Raw genomic sequence first — 15,430 nt, forward strand, 5'->3', positions numbered from 1 at the left:
TCTCATGATTGTAGAGAAAGCAGTTCCAGAAGAGTCACCCAGCAGAGACGGATGGAGGAACATTGAAGGGGGAGGCAGTATGTGGGGACCACCTTTTATTTCCAGGAGCCTGGGCCAGCACAGGAGGAGAGAAGACCACAGGTAGACAGGAAGGAGACCAGACTATTTATATAATGAAAAAAGGGGCCAAGAAAAGGAAGGGCTGAGGAAAAAGGGAGGACAAGAGAAGCAATTAAGTTTCTGACCAGATGGGAAGGTGAGGAGTCTTGGGTTTAGTTGACTTCAAGCTTAGCCTGAGGCACCACTGTGAACTGCCCACCTCAGGCTGCAGGAATGGTCTGATTCTAATAAAAGCCCCATTGTCTTCTGCTTGAGGCATAAGCTGGAGACCACCTGCCAGGGACACCTGTGCAGACCTTCACAATTTACATGGTGCCCTCCGCAAGTGTATCATCTCAGGGCCTCTCTCCAACTCCACCTGTGAGGTCAGCTGGACAGACACTTGCTCCACTTGATAGAGGAGGCACTGTCTTACCCATCAGACACCACACTCAGAACTGGAATCTAGCTTTCTGACCCCAAGCTCCTGTTGCTTTGTGCTGCACCTGCCCTTGTCAGAGGTGAGAGAGATGAGGGCAATGCCTCCTCCACCTGGAATCATCCGAGAAAATCTCATGGCTTTCTTCCTGCCAAGCTGAGTGTAGAGTATGCCTCTTCTCATGGCCTCATTCATTCAGAGTCCTTTGGAGAGGAAAGATGCTGACATAGAATGAGGGAATGAGGAAGCAGAAAATACTATGATTCTAAAGAGCAGACAAAAAATGGAAGCCAGGCTGCTTTAATCTACTCCAAAGGCTAGAAAATCTCCACCTGAGGCCAATATCCTAGGTGAAGGTGGGCGGGGTGGGGGGGCGTGGCTGGGTGCAGGGCAGGGGCTGGCCAGTGGATGGAAGGCTGGGAAAGTAACAGAGTAACAGAGCTTGGGACAAGGGGAGAGCACAGGCTAGCAGGTTAGAAGCCACTCTGGATAAGATCCTGACTGAATAATTACACCTAAAACTAAATATGACAAACAGCCTGTTCAGTTACACACAGTACTGGCAATGAGATAAGCCTCTCATGTTTTGTCCTGATGCACTGACCTCATCACACCCCCGCCCCCTGCTGGCACCTTCTCTTCCAGGGCAGTGTTCCTCCCCACCAGAAACCACCATGGTGACGCTAGAAGATTCTTGCTAGTCACACAGATCTTGAAACAGGCTGTCTTGGCAGGAAACAGTTATCCATTTCCTCCCTAAAGAAAACTAGAAGTGTGAGGTTGGGAATGGTGCCAGGGGTGATCTCTTGCCCTTCTTCAGAAAAAATATTTGGGTTGGTCTAATGTAATATGATCACAAGAAACTGGAGCTTAAAGGACACTTTTTTGTTTTGAAATACTGACTTTATAGGTGATGAGGTGGAATGGTCTTATTGCAAAACCAACTAATAGGTCTAAAGTAAAGTTAGCTAGTTGCAACTATTGATGAATGCCGAGAGAGGTTTAATGACTTGCTCCAGATCTTAAAGTGAGTAAGTTAGCCCTAAAAAAAACTCAGGATTCTTGACTCTTGGTTTTACAACTTTTCTGAGATTATGCATCTTTGAGCCAAACAATATAGAGAAGGTTATTTAAAAACACCTATACATAAGCATTGGACCAGTGGAGGAGACCGAAGGCAATGATCTGAAATGCCTCTTCAGGCTCTGTGTCCTGATTGGTCCTCCCAGGAAGCAGAGCCTGCTCATGGGGAGACAGACACTGTTTTGGCGATGCACCTGCAGCATGACTCTGCTTCCCAGTGCTGGTTAATGCTGACCCCTTAACATTTTTCACCTTTGATTTCTTTAAGGTGATTGCTGTGTTTCCCTGCTGTCTGACAAAGGTCAATACCTATTTGCCCTCTAATGAATGGGCTGCTTAATGTTGAGGGGGAAGAAAACGCCAACAGAAAACCCTCATGGCTGTCTATAAATAACTCCTAAGTCAATCATCTACTTTTGGTTTCTTCTTTGAACTTAAACATTTTCATCACATACAAATGTACCATCATTAGCCCTCCCTGGCAGCATCCAGCCCTTTATGGAGTAATTGCCTCTCAAAAAACATCATGCTTTTCTGAACATGCTGTATTTTTGGCCGCAGCCTGGAACTGCTGGGAATGCAATTGCTTTTTAATTGGAACCAACAACCAGTGCTGGCTTGGATTCAGAGCTGAGCCTCCCCACCTCAAAAGTGTCTGCTGGAGCCTGGAGATCAGGAAGCAGGTGGCCAAGCCATCCGCCTTCAGGTTCTGACTCCCAGGGGAAGCTGTTTGTGCCTGGGGACTATACTGTCTCAGAAAACAGAATTTCCCTTCTTCCCAGAAAAGGAAGTACTTGTCACCCATGGGGACCACAAACAGAAACTGAGTGGTCCATGCGGGAAGTGTTCTCTTGCCCAGTGGATGTCTGTAAATGTGTGAATAAACCAGAAGCTCAAAGATAAAGGAAACAAAAGAATCACCAAGAAAATATTCAGTGTTTTCCATCAATGTGCCAGACCAAACTGTCCTTTCTTTTCAAAGGGAAGCAATTGTAGGAACAGGTTCTCTTGCCTTCTGTCACTGAGGGGAATAATCAGCATTCTGGAAACCCATCGCTTTGGGTTTTCATTCTATCAAGCAATTATCTAGCATTTACAGCTTATTAATACAGCAGTGCGTCTCATTGACACGGTATGCTAAAAAGCTTACACTTAATCAGAATATCAGCACAATGGTTTGCTAAACACAATCTCTTCTCCACGCATTCCTTTGATTTAACTACTTTTAACAGCACATGAAGGGCGTGAGCTGAAGGCCAGTCATCCACAGTGAAATGCTGGCACAGTAATTATGCAGAATATGAAGTGCCTGATCCTAAGTGTCTAAAGGACTATTTCCATATGCAAGCACTCAGATGGGTTATGTGTTGTGCCAGATTAAGCCGCTGTGCAATGTGGGATGAAAATCAACAAAGGGGAAAAATCCAAACAATTCAGTAAAATTCTCACTTCTTGCATTCATACAAATTCAGGTCTGACCTCAAATGCCTTTACTCTCTTAGTCTAAGATTGCAAACTTTAAAGTCTTCTACATTGTGGGAACATTTCATTTAAACTTGTAGACATTGTTAATTCTGGCTGAGCAAGGTTTCCAAGAACAAAGAAACCTACATTGGTCCAAATGATGCCATTTGATTGCTTCAATCATCAGTGTTCTAGAGATGTGAGATGGAGCCAACCCTCGCCCCAGCTGTGACTGGAGTGTGGGTGTGTGGCCTGTCCCAGCTCATTTCCTGTGCCACTCACTGGGTACTCACCCCTACAGCTAAGGTGGCCCCTCCCCTGTGCCCACGCTCACTCCCTCTATCTGCTTTAGGTCATATTCCTCTAGCCACCAATCCTAGGCCATGGGCTCCTTTACTGTTCCAAAGTTTATCTTTCTGCAAAGCCAGCACCATATCAGAGCATCCTGGGTTATTCCACATGATGATCTTCCACTTTCCCTGAATTCCTTTAGCACCTTCATAGTACTGCTTAATATACATTTTTCCCTTTTTCCCGAGTTTAATTTATTAACTCCAGTGAGCAAGTCAATTTGTTTTTAAGTGCCAATGACTGCTCTAGGCCCTAAGAAGAATTCTCTGTCATCTAGCAAACATGTTTTATATTTCTATGTTGATAGCATTGTGCTGGAGTTCAGTAAGGATGAAGAGGGACAAAGAGGTTTGTGAAGGTGGCAGGACATGGGAAAGAAACATAAGCTACTGAGGAGAAAAACAAGTCAACAGATGTGTTTTTGTCTACAATATAATAGTGTCACAACTATGAGCAAGCGGGGAGTGTTGAGCAGGAATGAATAATTACTTGTAAGTAGAGGTCAGCTGGCCCTTGAGCTGGATCTTGAAATCAAGTACATTGGACTGAGGACCTTAAGTGCCCACCCACAGAGGACAGATTTCGATCTGACAGCAGTAGGGACACCGCAAAAGTTTCTGATTTAGAAATGGGAGACTGCTGACAAATCCCATGAGAATAGAAATAATGTTCTAAATGGGGGTAGGCAATGGGCACAGACAATCTGAGGATGCCCAGAGGAATTCCTGGATGAACTGCATGTGGAACAAAACACAGAAGTGGGACACAGGGTTAGAGGCTGTGTAGCCACCAGCCAAGGGAATTTTTGACTGAGATTGAATATTCATGATTCCCTCATCTCTGCATGTAATTCCCTTGGCTGGTGGCTACACAGCCTCTAACCCTGTGTCCCACTTTCCAATGAATTCAGTGAAAGATGTTAATTTATCTTTGAACTTTACTTTGTCAACATACCTTGGGTCTAATAGTGCTGTTTGCTTTTATATTATTTTTTAGTAGCTTGTTGGGATTTTCTTGGTGTTCTAGCACCAAGAAAACATCTTTAAATGTCCAAGTTGTCTTTTGCTAAGGGGGTCTTTTTATTCAACCCTACATTATTAATTTTGGATTAATTACATTGTGATCAGAGAATAAAATCTGTAAAATTTCTGGTTTTTAAGATCCATGAAAATTTTGCAGGTCAGGACATAATCAACTTTCGTGCCTGATACATGGACATTTGAAAAGAAGTTATGTTCTTCTTCTGAAAGACATTCAACTTCAAATATATACCTTTATTCATTATGTGTGCTCAATCATTCATTCATATAATTGATGAATATTTGTTAAATGTGACTAAGTCAAATTAATTCTATTCTTCATAACTGCTACATAATTTCTTTCTATATTTTTCTCATTTTGTTATGTGTTAAGAAAGGTGCACTAGCCATTTCTACTTTCTTGTGGCATCTCTGATTCACCTGATGTTTTGTACCTGGATCCTTCTTCATCTCCACAGCAGTTGGTCCTCTGCCCTCTTCTTCAAGCTCTCACTACTCACAAAGGAACATTTGTGGCCCCACTCATTCTGCTTCGACCTACCATACTGGTATCTCACTATACTTCAAATTCTCATTCATTCTGAATCCATATTCTCCACAGCTAAGCCCAGCCAAAAGATTCAAAATAAGTGAACCAATATCAGGGAAGTGGAATAAGGTGCATCCTTCACTGTAGACATCAAGGCCATCATGAAGGTTTCGGAGAAGAGTTACACAGGTAAACATCCTCTGTTGGCTTTTATCAGGAGAATAAAGGACATCCATGTGACTATATGGGTGGGTCAAAATACGAGCTGTGTGGTGTGGACCTGGGCAGGGAGTGGAGGAAATCAGGCAAGGTTCAGGTCCCAAATGTGGTTACTATAGAAGAGCTAAAAATTATATGATGGTACTTGAAAATTTTGTTATTTTGATACTGCTTTTATTTATGTAACGATTGTTCTTTAGTTTTGGTTTTTACTAAGGTTATTGTGACAGTGATATTTGTTTCCTACTGAGATTTTTGATTGAAATTTAATATCCCTGATTCAATCTCAATGCACATGCCCTGGCCTCCCTGTGATTAGATGAAGCCCTGTGACTCCAATTAATGGTGAATGGAAATAACACGCATTGCACCTGGGCCAAAGCGTTTAAAAATGAAAGTGGTATATGAGTTTCCAGTTTCTCTTTCCTGCTATGGTGACCTGGAAGCCAGTTCCAGGTGGTGTAACTGTAAGACGACTAAAGGATTACTCACATGAATGTTTTGAGGAACGCGAAAGGTACTTGTCATCATTTTGCCAGGACAATAGGAACTTCCTGGACAAACAGAACTATGATTGGCCTATGTTATGCAAGTTGAAAGTAGATTGGTTCCCTGAACTACCACTTGGAAAGGAGCTAGTCTGAAAAGTCACCCAAGTTACACTGAACTTTACACAAGTGACATATAACTTTTTTGTGGTAAGCAAGAAAGTTCAGGATAAATTTATTATCGCAGCATAGCTTATCCAATCCTGACTCATACAGTTCTTTAGAAAATGTCATTGTGCCTAAATGTGCAAACCACCAACAAAAAATGAAGAGGGTTTGGTTCAAATTTGGTCTGTTCTGTTGAGAAATCACCAAAGGAAGAGTGAAAATCAAGAGACAAAGAGATTCTTCTTATCCCCTTTCCATCTGGGGACTTATTTTCTATTTTTCTTTGGGAACTTCTATTATTCATAGATTATATCTTTGTGTTATATTACTATGTCAGTCATCTTCTCTCACATTCCTTTGGAAATATTTATTGTTTATCTGTTTATTTTCTTCAGTTTTCATTTTACTTTTCAGTGCAACAACAAGAAAAAATAGTACATGGTTTCTTAGCATTGTGATCCCACTTTCTTATTATGTGCCACACTGTTCATGATTTATAGATATAAAGCCCTCCTCTGTCTTGCTGAGAATATTTAATAGTTGTTTCCAAACTTTTCTGTGGCTTTTGGGTACATAATAATTTAGGTGTACCTTTAAGCTCTTATGACTTTATTCTTTTGTGTTACAAAATGTTTTCACAGGCTTCAGATTATTTTTTTTCCTGTTTGTTCACATACTTTCCTGACATTAATGAACTGATGATAAAGCTTTTATTTCTCAGGAAGTATTAGAAACATTTTAATGAGCTTCTCATCCTAGTACCATCTTGGATAACATTAATTTGTATTTTAATAAGCCATCCAGTTGATCCCTGGCCAGGTGGCCCAGATGGTTAGAGCACTGTCCCATAAACCAAAAGGTTGAGGCTTTGATTCCTGGTCAGGGCACCTACCTAGGTTGCTGATTTGATCTCCGACCGGGGCACTATGGGAGGCAACCAATTGATGTTTCTCTCCACATTGATGTCCTCTCACTCTCTTTCTCTCTCCATCTCTCTTCTTTTCTCTCTAACATCAATAAACATACCTTTGGGTGAAGATTGAAAAAAAATGCAGTTGAAGAGAAAGTTCCATGGAGACAGGTCATTTATTTCTGACCACCAAAAATTTGTGTAGCTTTGCCTTTCCCCCACACTGCCCCACCTCTTTCAGATACATTGTTTACTCTGTTAATACTGCTTATGCCTTCTTGAATGTATCGGTCTGTCTAATCCTGTTGTACAGACCCATACTTCAAGATTGTGAGCAAGATAAATAAAAATGGGATTTGCATGTGTGTACATGTGAGCATATGTGTGAGTATGAATGAAAGTGAACAGTAATGGCTAAAGCTGACAGAAGTAAACTCAGCAAAACCAAATATCTCTTAAGAAATAGTCACTAATCATAAGACCATATACATACTGGAAGAGCAGCAGGTGGTAAGGGTTGGTATCAGGCCACCTGAGAGTTGAGACACTGTAATCAGACCACCAGGATACCACAAGTAAGAACCTTTAGATCCTCTATGAAAGTAGAGATGTACTATTACTGCTGTGAGATAAGATCAGATGCTATAAAAAATCAATAAGAATAAAGCATCCCTAAGGTGGAAAAAGATAGGAAGAAGGACAATTTCACAAAAAGGTAACACTGCCAACAACTGAGCACCCTGGCCACAAGTGATGACAGATTTGGAACACACAGAATGACACAGGGAAGAGTGTACATACACATTAGTTGCAGTCCATTAACATTTAAACTTGGTAAGCTCCAATATGATTTATACCAACTTACTACCTTTGATCTTAGAAAGTTTCCCTTAGGCTAAATGAATTTATCTTTCCTCCATGCATGTTCTCCCCTTCCCCTGGAACACCATTACTACTGTGTGTCTTTAAGGGACAGTCAGAAGTGATTCTGGGCCCAGGACCTATGAGTTCTTCAGGTTTATAACCCCAAAACCTAATGCTCTGTATGAAACCTATTAGGCTCTCATTTGCTCTGTAGGTATTGAATAATGAGTGGGTGAGAGAATGAATACACAGAATGCTAGCACAAAAGCGAGTCTTCCTTAAGTTTAACTACATCATATTGAAGACTAGGGCAAGTCTGAGAGTGAAAAATGGGGACAGCTTTCTAAGTACCCCTGAGCCATGTCTTTCCAATGTAGCTTTAGTGATTAGTTTTGAAGGGAATTCCCAAGAACATTCCTCTGTGGGAAAACAGATGAGTTTATTCACTCTGTATCCACAGTGTGATGTGATCTTCAATTTTAAGCATAACTTCTAGAATAAGAAATAGGACATGTCCCTTACCCCCCACCGTGCTATTTGTCATATATGAAGACTTGTTCTTTTCTGGGCAGCAAAAGAGGAGAAGGTCTAGGCAGTGGGAGGGAGACTTGAAGCATGAGATTAGAGCAGCTAGGTATGTTTATCCTACAGAAGAGAGGACTGGGAGGAAGAGAGGTAGTAGGACAGGATAGGCTCCACCACTGGGATCAATTACCTGAGGAATTTTGTGCAGAAGAAGACCCAGTATCCCTGTATGAGAGTCACAAGGAGACACTGCATGAAAGATACAGTATAATAAATTACAAGACTATATCACACAGTGGTTCATTATGCCTCTGAGTCAGACGTCTTGTGTTTGCAAGCTCTAAGACTCAGCTTTCCTGTCTATGCAATGGTAATAATAAGACTAGTTGGCTGGGCAGTTCTCAGAGTTAAATAAGGAGGACTCAGTACAGGCTTATGGTCAAGACTATAAAATGCAAGTCGCTGAAAACACTGCCTAGTTCCAGTGGTCCAGGTAGTTCAGTGGTAGGAGGGGTGTTAGGTGGTGTTTTAAGCACAGGCTGGCTGACAACTGCCCCATTAACTTTTCACGGGTGAGACCAATTTACTGTAGATCTCCTGACACACCCCTACAGTAAATCAGGGAGCCTGAACAAACCTGGTGGGCATTTCCCATGCAACATGGCTGCAGGCACTCTGGACTCCTCAGCAGCTGCAAAGAGAGACAGAGACAGGAGTGCTACCTAATCTGTGTGCAAGAACCACCTTGGAGAGAGCAACACACAGAGTCAATTATCATAATGCCATTCCTAATTTGAAATGCTCCAATTACTGTACATTAAAGCAACTTTTTCAAAGTTGAAACATCAAAGATACAGCAAAGGAGAGTCAATCTGTTTTGGGTGCATGCTGGGGGCTGGGATCTGCCTCTCAAGCAATGGGCCCCATGGACAGAAACTTAAAACATTTCTTCAGCACAGATTGAAGATAAAAATAGCTAAAATTTTGAGTCTGAGAATAGAGCAATAGTTGCCCCCAAAATGGCATGAAATAGTGTTATTTGTAGATATATGGCTTCAGTGGAAAACACTCTGCATTTCTTTTTTAAAATTGGATGCCCACAAAATTCTTTCTTTAAAAGATGATGAGCTTAGGACAAGAAAAGAGTCAGCTGACATCAGCCAAGAGGCAGGTCAGGTAGCATACTGATTTACTTAGCAAGTGTGAAAGAATATGGCAAAGGCCAGCCTTGCATGGGCCAGTTGGAAAGAATCCATTTGTAGCTGCCCAGCCAAGCCTGCTCCAGTCCCACTCTGCAGCCACTGGGGAGGAACAAGCCTGCAGAGGCACCAGGGGAAGATTATATTAAGGATCTCCCCAAATCCATTGTCTCTGGAGCTCAAGGCATTATCTGTCGTGCTCTCTGTCTGGGGCACTCTGGCTGTTCTCTGCTGTTTCCTTCCCCCTTGATGTCATGCTTCCATGTCATTCCTTCAAAAGGTTCTTCCTGACCATGATGTCCCCAGCTCACACCCAATCCTTCTGTTCTTTTTTCTAGCACTCAGTACTCTCTCTTCATCTCACTTATTCCAATGTATTACTGTTCATTTGTGTGTGCTTAGTTACCTAACATTCAAACTCCCAACCAGACTGTCAATTCTATAATGTTAGAGACCTCTGAATAACCCAGGCCTTGCAGAATGCCAACATACAGTAGATGCTTAATAAGTATTTTTTCCAATCCTCACTGGAGGATATGTTTTTTCATAATGTGAAAGAGATGAGAGAGAAACATCAAACAGTTGCACCCTGACTGGTGATCGAACCCACAACCCAGGTACATTTCCTGACCAGGAATCAAACCTGCAACATTTTGGTGTATAGGGTGACACTCCCATCAAATGAGATACCTGTCCAGGGCTTAATAAGTATTTGTCAACTGACTGAACTCTAGGCACTGCTATAGGATTCTTTACACCTTTAATTCCATGCTAAAATATCTCTAGAATGTTGGTTGAGATGCCTCATTCCTATAGATGTACCTGTTAGGTCCTTTTATCTTAAATCTACACTAGATTAAAAAGAAGGGGAAAATGCTCCAAACAAACTCAACGTCACATGGGAAAGAAAAAACTACCATCAAATGCAATTAGAGAAATTATAAACACATTCCTCTGCTGCATCTTCACTGGTGTGAACTCAACACCCCCACTGCGTATTAGCTGTATGCCTGCTGACCCAGAAAGCCAGCTGTTGGCCATGATGTGTAATGGACACACTTTGCTGCTTCTCAGGAGTCAGCCAGTACTATGAGAGAGACAGTTCCTTTGTAGAATGGGAGATGTTCCTGCCTTCTGAATTAGGAACTACATGTCCCCTCAGAGTTAGAGATGAAGCCCTGGTGTTGTTACAGTAGAGTGTGGGGGGTCATGAGAAAAGATGATCACCAAGACAAGGATAATAAAGATTTGGAGGGGCACAGAGAATAGTGGGGGTCAGAAGACCCACTGTCCCTCCTTGCCAAGCCAGGCATCGTGTGTTACTGGCACAGGGGTCCCTAAAATGGAGCCTACCCTCAGGACTTCCTCCAGGGAACCACATTTGGTCTCCAAGGTCCCCAGCACTTTCTTCCACCTGCTGTGCTGATCACACTTGGTCTTGCCCTACAGTCAGCTGCTTGTCTGCCATTGCCCTCCATTGCTGTACCTCCTGTAGGCCAGCAACTTCATCTGCCTGCCAACACAGGGCCTGACACAGTCTTTCGATCACTTTCTTGCACTCAGGACTCAGAAAATGTTTACTAAATGGAATTTAATTCCTCCTTGGGGGAGACCAGACTGAGTATATGAGGACTGCATATAGCAGCACAGACAGCCCATAAAGAAGATGGCAGAGTTGAAAGGAGAAAGGAGGGAGAACAGGCTGTTTCACCCCCGCCTTCCTTTGATGGATATCTAATCCACCCAGCTGGGGGTGGGGTGCATTCTCCAATGTGCAAGCTGTACTGTCCCAAAATTGCCACAACTATCTCGTCCTTTTAATGTGAGACTCTGACATTCTGCCTGTCAGGAAGTGGAGTCTATGTTCCTCCTATTGAATTGTGACTACAGTAGACCCCCTTATTCATGGTTTCACTATCAGTGGTTTCATTTACCCATGGTCAACTGCAGTCCAAAAATATTCAGTAGAAAATTCCAGAAATAAACAATTCATAAATTTTAAATTGCATGCTGTCCTGAGTAACATGATGAAATCTAGTGACATCCTATTCCATCCTGCCTGAATATGAATCATCCCTTTGTCCAGTGTTGTCATGCTGTAGATGCCCTGTGCCCATTGGTCACTTAGTAGTCATCTTGGTTCTCAGATTGACTACCATGGGACCATAGCAATGCTTATGTTCAAGATCCCTTATTTTACTGAATAATGGCCCCAAAGCACAAGATTGCTAATGATAGCAATTCAGATATACCACTTTGTTATGGAACTAGGGCTGGAACATCAACCAATTCCCACAAACATGTCAAACATTTTTATCATCTGGTCCCCAAGTGCCTCCCACTTTCCTGCCTGAACTGGGACTTCTTCCTATCTTAGATTTACTGGACTGTCTTAGCTGCTGGTTCTTTAAGTAGCCTAAGCATCTTGAGAGCACACTCCCCCACCCCCCAGAGTAAGCCCCACAGGGACCACATGCTCTTAGACTTAGGTGTGCCACTGTAAATTGTCCCAGACCCCTGCCATGCCTCTGGGATAATTTTCCTCTGATAACTTTCCATAAAAGAGCCCCAAGTTCCTCGTAACCATTCTAAGCCCAAAGAACGGGCTGATTTTCTGGGTAAGAAGAAAAAGAGAACTTGCTGTGAGTGTCAGTGGGGACAAAAACATAAAACAGAAAATGATAGCTTTTCACTGCAATCTGTATATTCTTTTGGTCTCTTTTGCAACAATAGAATGGACCTTTTTAATTTCCTGCATGATTGTACTTATAGGAGGAGTGGAATTGGTCTCAAAAAGGTTAAAGAGAGTCTCAAATGCAAGTTTCAAAAATATGTAGGCTCTAATTCTTTCCATTTCTGTCACATAGAAGAAACACATAGTTGTATTTCATAGCTTGAGCACTTTAAAATTTATGAAGTTGTCAAGTGCACAATATATTTTCATTTTAGATTTTCAAATGGGGAGTGAATCAATTACAAAGTAGCCCAACAGGGTGCCATTTCATGCTCCATGAAGCAGACAGTGGCTACAAGTGGCTGTCAACTGGAAGAAGTCCCCAGACATGGCATTTTGCATGTGTATGGACAGTAGCTTCAAAGCTGAGGGTCACAACTGGCAAATCCATCCACCATACTTCACTTAGACTTCTTTTCCCAAAACATACTGGTTTGAATAAGAGCTTCCACAATAAGAAAGGCCATTAGCATAGAAAAAGAATTTTCTTACTGAGCTAGGACCTTCAAGGACGAATGGTTCCAACTAGGTAGAGCCCCTAGGACAAACCTTGCAGATTCAGAACATGACAGAGATGTCAGACACACTTCTGCACTTGAATCCAGATTCCTCAATGGGGACTGAAACCAATGATAGGTTGTTCTATTTTGAGGGCCTTTGACAGCAGCCAGCCCACACAAGCATCATGAGGCACAATGGGTGGGAAAGCCATCCCTGGGTACGGGATCTGGCCTGTTCCAGGTACCCCCCCAGGATGTCTCTCCTCATTGCTTGCTGAGCCCATCATTTGTCTCTTGGATCTTCTTGGCTCTCCAATTCCTTGGCAACCTACTGCAGCCTCGATTCCTGCTCATGCCCTTTACTTCCTGTTTTAGTGATCATTCAGGCCCTCTTCACATTGCCCATCTCCCTGGCCCTGGAAGCATCCAGATTTCTGGGCCCAAATTGTTTTGGTCCCATGGGATCCCAGACAGCTGCAGAAGGATATCTCCCACCTTGACATCTTAGCAACATAGGGGGAGATAAAACATGCCTATATTTCCCAGACAAGTTCTTCTCCAATGGGCCAAAGATTGGGATGCCAAGAGGGATAACCTAGACCTGCTGTGGGTTATGCATAAGACAGCAAGGGTCTAAGAGGCCCCCAGCCATCTGGCTACTTTCCAGCTGGGATCCCAGAAATTCGGCAGGGGCCGTTCCTAAAGGCAGAGCACATTCCAGGGTCCATGCTATGTTTGCAGACATCTACCCAGCTTCTGGATCCAGGGCTGAACAGAGCAGTTTGGGATACTCGGGCTATTCTTTGTGGCATAATATTCAACAGGGCTACATACTACAGAAAACAAAGCAGTTTCAACCCAAATAGAATAGCAGCAGGTTGATTCCTACTCCCATTCCCGTGGAAATAATGGAAAATGGCAACAAACATACCAGGCCAGGATGCCACCTTCTAGAACCCTACCCCAGAAACAGCTATAAATCACCCACATCACTATGGTTCCAACTGGAGAGGATGGTGTAAATTCAGGTTCACAATTATAAAGAATCAAATTATTGCTTTATTCCCAGGGAGATGAATGGGAGTGACAGACTTTTCAGAGTAGTAAAAATAGGTGGATGCTTTCTATAAAATAACTCACAGACGCCTACAGTAATTTACAACGGATCTGGCAGGCTGGGAGCAGGCAAGTGAAATTCCAGCTGGAATACCGCACTATTTTCCGGTGGTAGAGTAAATGGTTTGGCTATTATGATAATACATTTCAGCACAACATTTCTCCCCTTAATAGAAATACATTAGACACCATTTATAAAGATATCAACATTGCAGTTCTGTTTCTTGAACTCTAAGTTAGACATAAATATAACACAATTTATGGATGAGAAAATCCAATTTCATGCTGTTTCAAGTGCATTTTTGTTTATTACATAACTACAATTCTCTCTATATGAGATAGTGTATTACATGAAATAGATGTTTGGCAATGATATCTATCTGTGTCTACATAGGAATTACCAACATTGTATCCATTACAAATGGAATTATTTTAGGATATGTATTATGTACAAACAATATCGCAAGTGCCTACTACTCGATGACATCACTGCATGATCCTAGCTATTGTTTTAGCTATTCCAAGGGTACAGGAATGAGGTGCTCTGGATAAATAAATACTCTAAAGCTGCAGAGAGCTTTAGAATCAGATTTTGGTTGAGTTCTGACTCTTCTATTTATTAGTTGCAAGATCTTGGACAAATTCCTTGATTTCTGTCAAGCCCAATATCATCATCTGTAAAATGGAATCAATACTGATTAATTTTTGTGAGGACTAAATAATATAATCTTTATACAATGCCAAGCATAGTGTCTGGCACAGTGCTAGTGCCAATCAAAATAGATATTTTTAGGTACTCTCTTCTACTTAAATGTAATGACACTTACAGGAACCCAATTTCAACCTTAGTACCCACTTGCTTATCTTTTTTCAATCCTCACCCAAGGATATGTTTATTGATTTTAGTGAGAGGGAAAAGGAAAGAGAGAGATCAATGTGAGAGAGAAACATTGATCAGTTGCCTCCTGTATGCACCTGAACCAGGAGCCAAACCTGCAACCTAGGTATGTGCCCTGACCAGGCATTAAACCTGCAACCTTTTGGTGTATGGGACGATGCTGCAATCAACTGAGCCACCTGGCCAGGGCACATTTATCTTTCTAAGCCCCAAACATAGACTAACAGAATGCAGACTAACTGGTGTACAAGGAAGGACACAAAGAGGGCCTGAGGGCTCTTTGCACTGTTGTTTTTCTTCCTTTCTCACTGGTGGCCATTCTAGTCTCTACTCTCTCCATCATTGAGGACAGTATAGGTTTTTCTTGATACTTTCTTCTCACTTTTAGCATTCGGAAGCCTTTCTATGACCTTTACCCCTATTCCTTCTCTCTGGCTTACCTCTGGTATGCAAAGATTGAATTTAGCTTTGACAACAAGACATCTTTGGAGGGGGGTGTTTTTCTTATCCCTGGCAATTCTTGGATTTTTTTCCAATGCTCTAGCAATAATAATTATAGAACCCCCAGCTAATCAGATACATGAGCTTAGCCACAGTGAAGGTGGGCTGGGACAGAGTTACATGCAAAGTGAATCCATGTGAAGCAGCAGTCCAGACATGCAGCTTCCCTGGTTGTGTGGGTTGCTGGATACCAAACCAAAAGCCTGAGAGGGTTTTGAGAAGAAATAAGCCTGAATACAGTGTTTGGTACCTATTGCTATGACTATGCAGCATAGCCATAGCAGTGTTTTTCATAATTGTCAA

At 42.2% G+C, this 15,430-nt stretch overlaps 1 protein-coding gene across 4 annotated transcripts in view; it reads right to left on the reverse strand.

The window, feature by feature from the left end:
• The window catches only part of GALNT17 (polypeptide N-acetylgalactosaminyltransferase 17), a 430,203-nt gene that overhangs the window by 71,549 nt on the left and 343,224 nt on the right, over nucleotides 1-15,430 (reverse strand). For 2 of the 4 annotated variants that reach the window (XM_045819620.1, XM_045819619.1), the window contains exon 7: nucleotides 8,817-8,870. The exons of the other annotated variants lie outside the window; for them this stretch is intronic. In XM_045819620.1, coding sequence (XP_045675576.1) covers nucleotides 8,817-8,870 — 54 coding nt within the window. The remainder of the gene's footprint in view (nucleotides 1-8,816; nucleotides 8,871-15,430) is intronic. 4 annotated transcript variants of the gene reach the window in all.

This window comes from Phyllostomus hastatus, unplaced genomic scaffold, assembly GCF_019186645.2.
Source record: "Phyllostomus hastatus isolate PE091 unplaced genomic scaffold, TTU_PhHast_1.1 phas_scaffold_385, whole genome shotgun sequence".
Taxonomy (NCBI): Eukaryota; Metazoa; Chordata; class Mammalia; order Chiroptera; family Phyllostomidae; genus Phyllostomus; species Phyllostomus hastatus.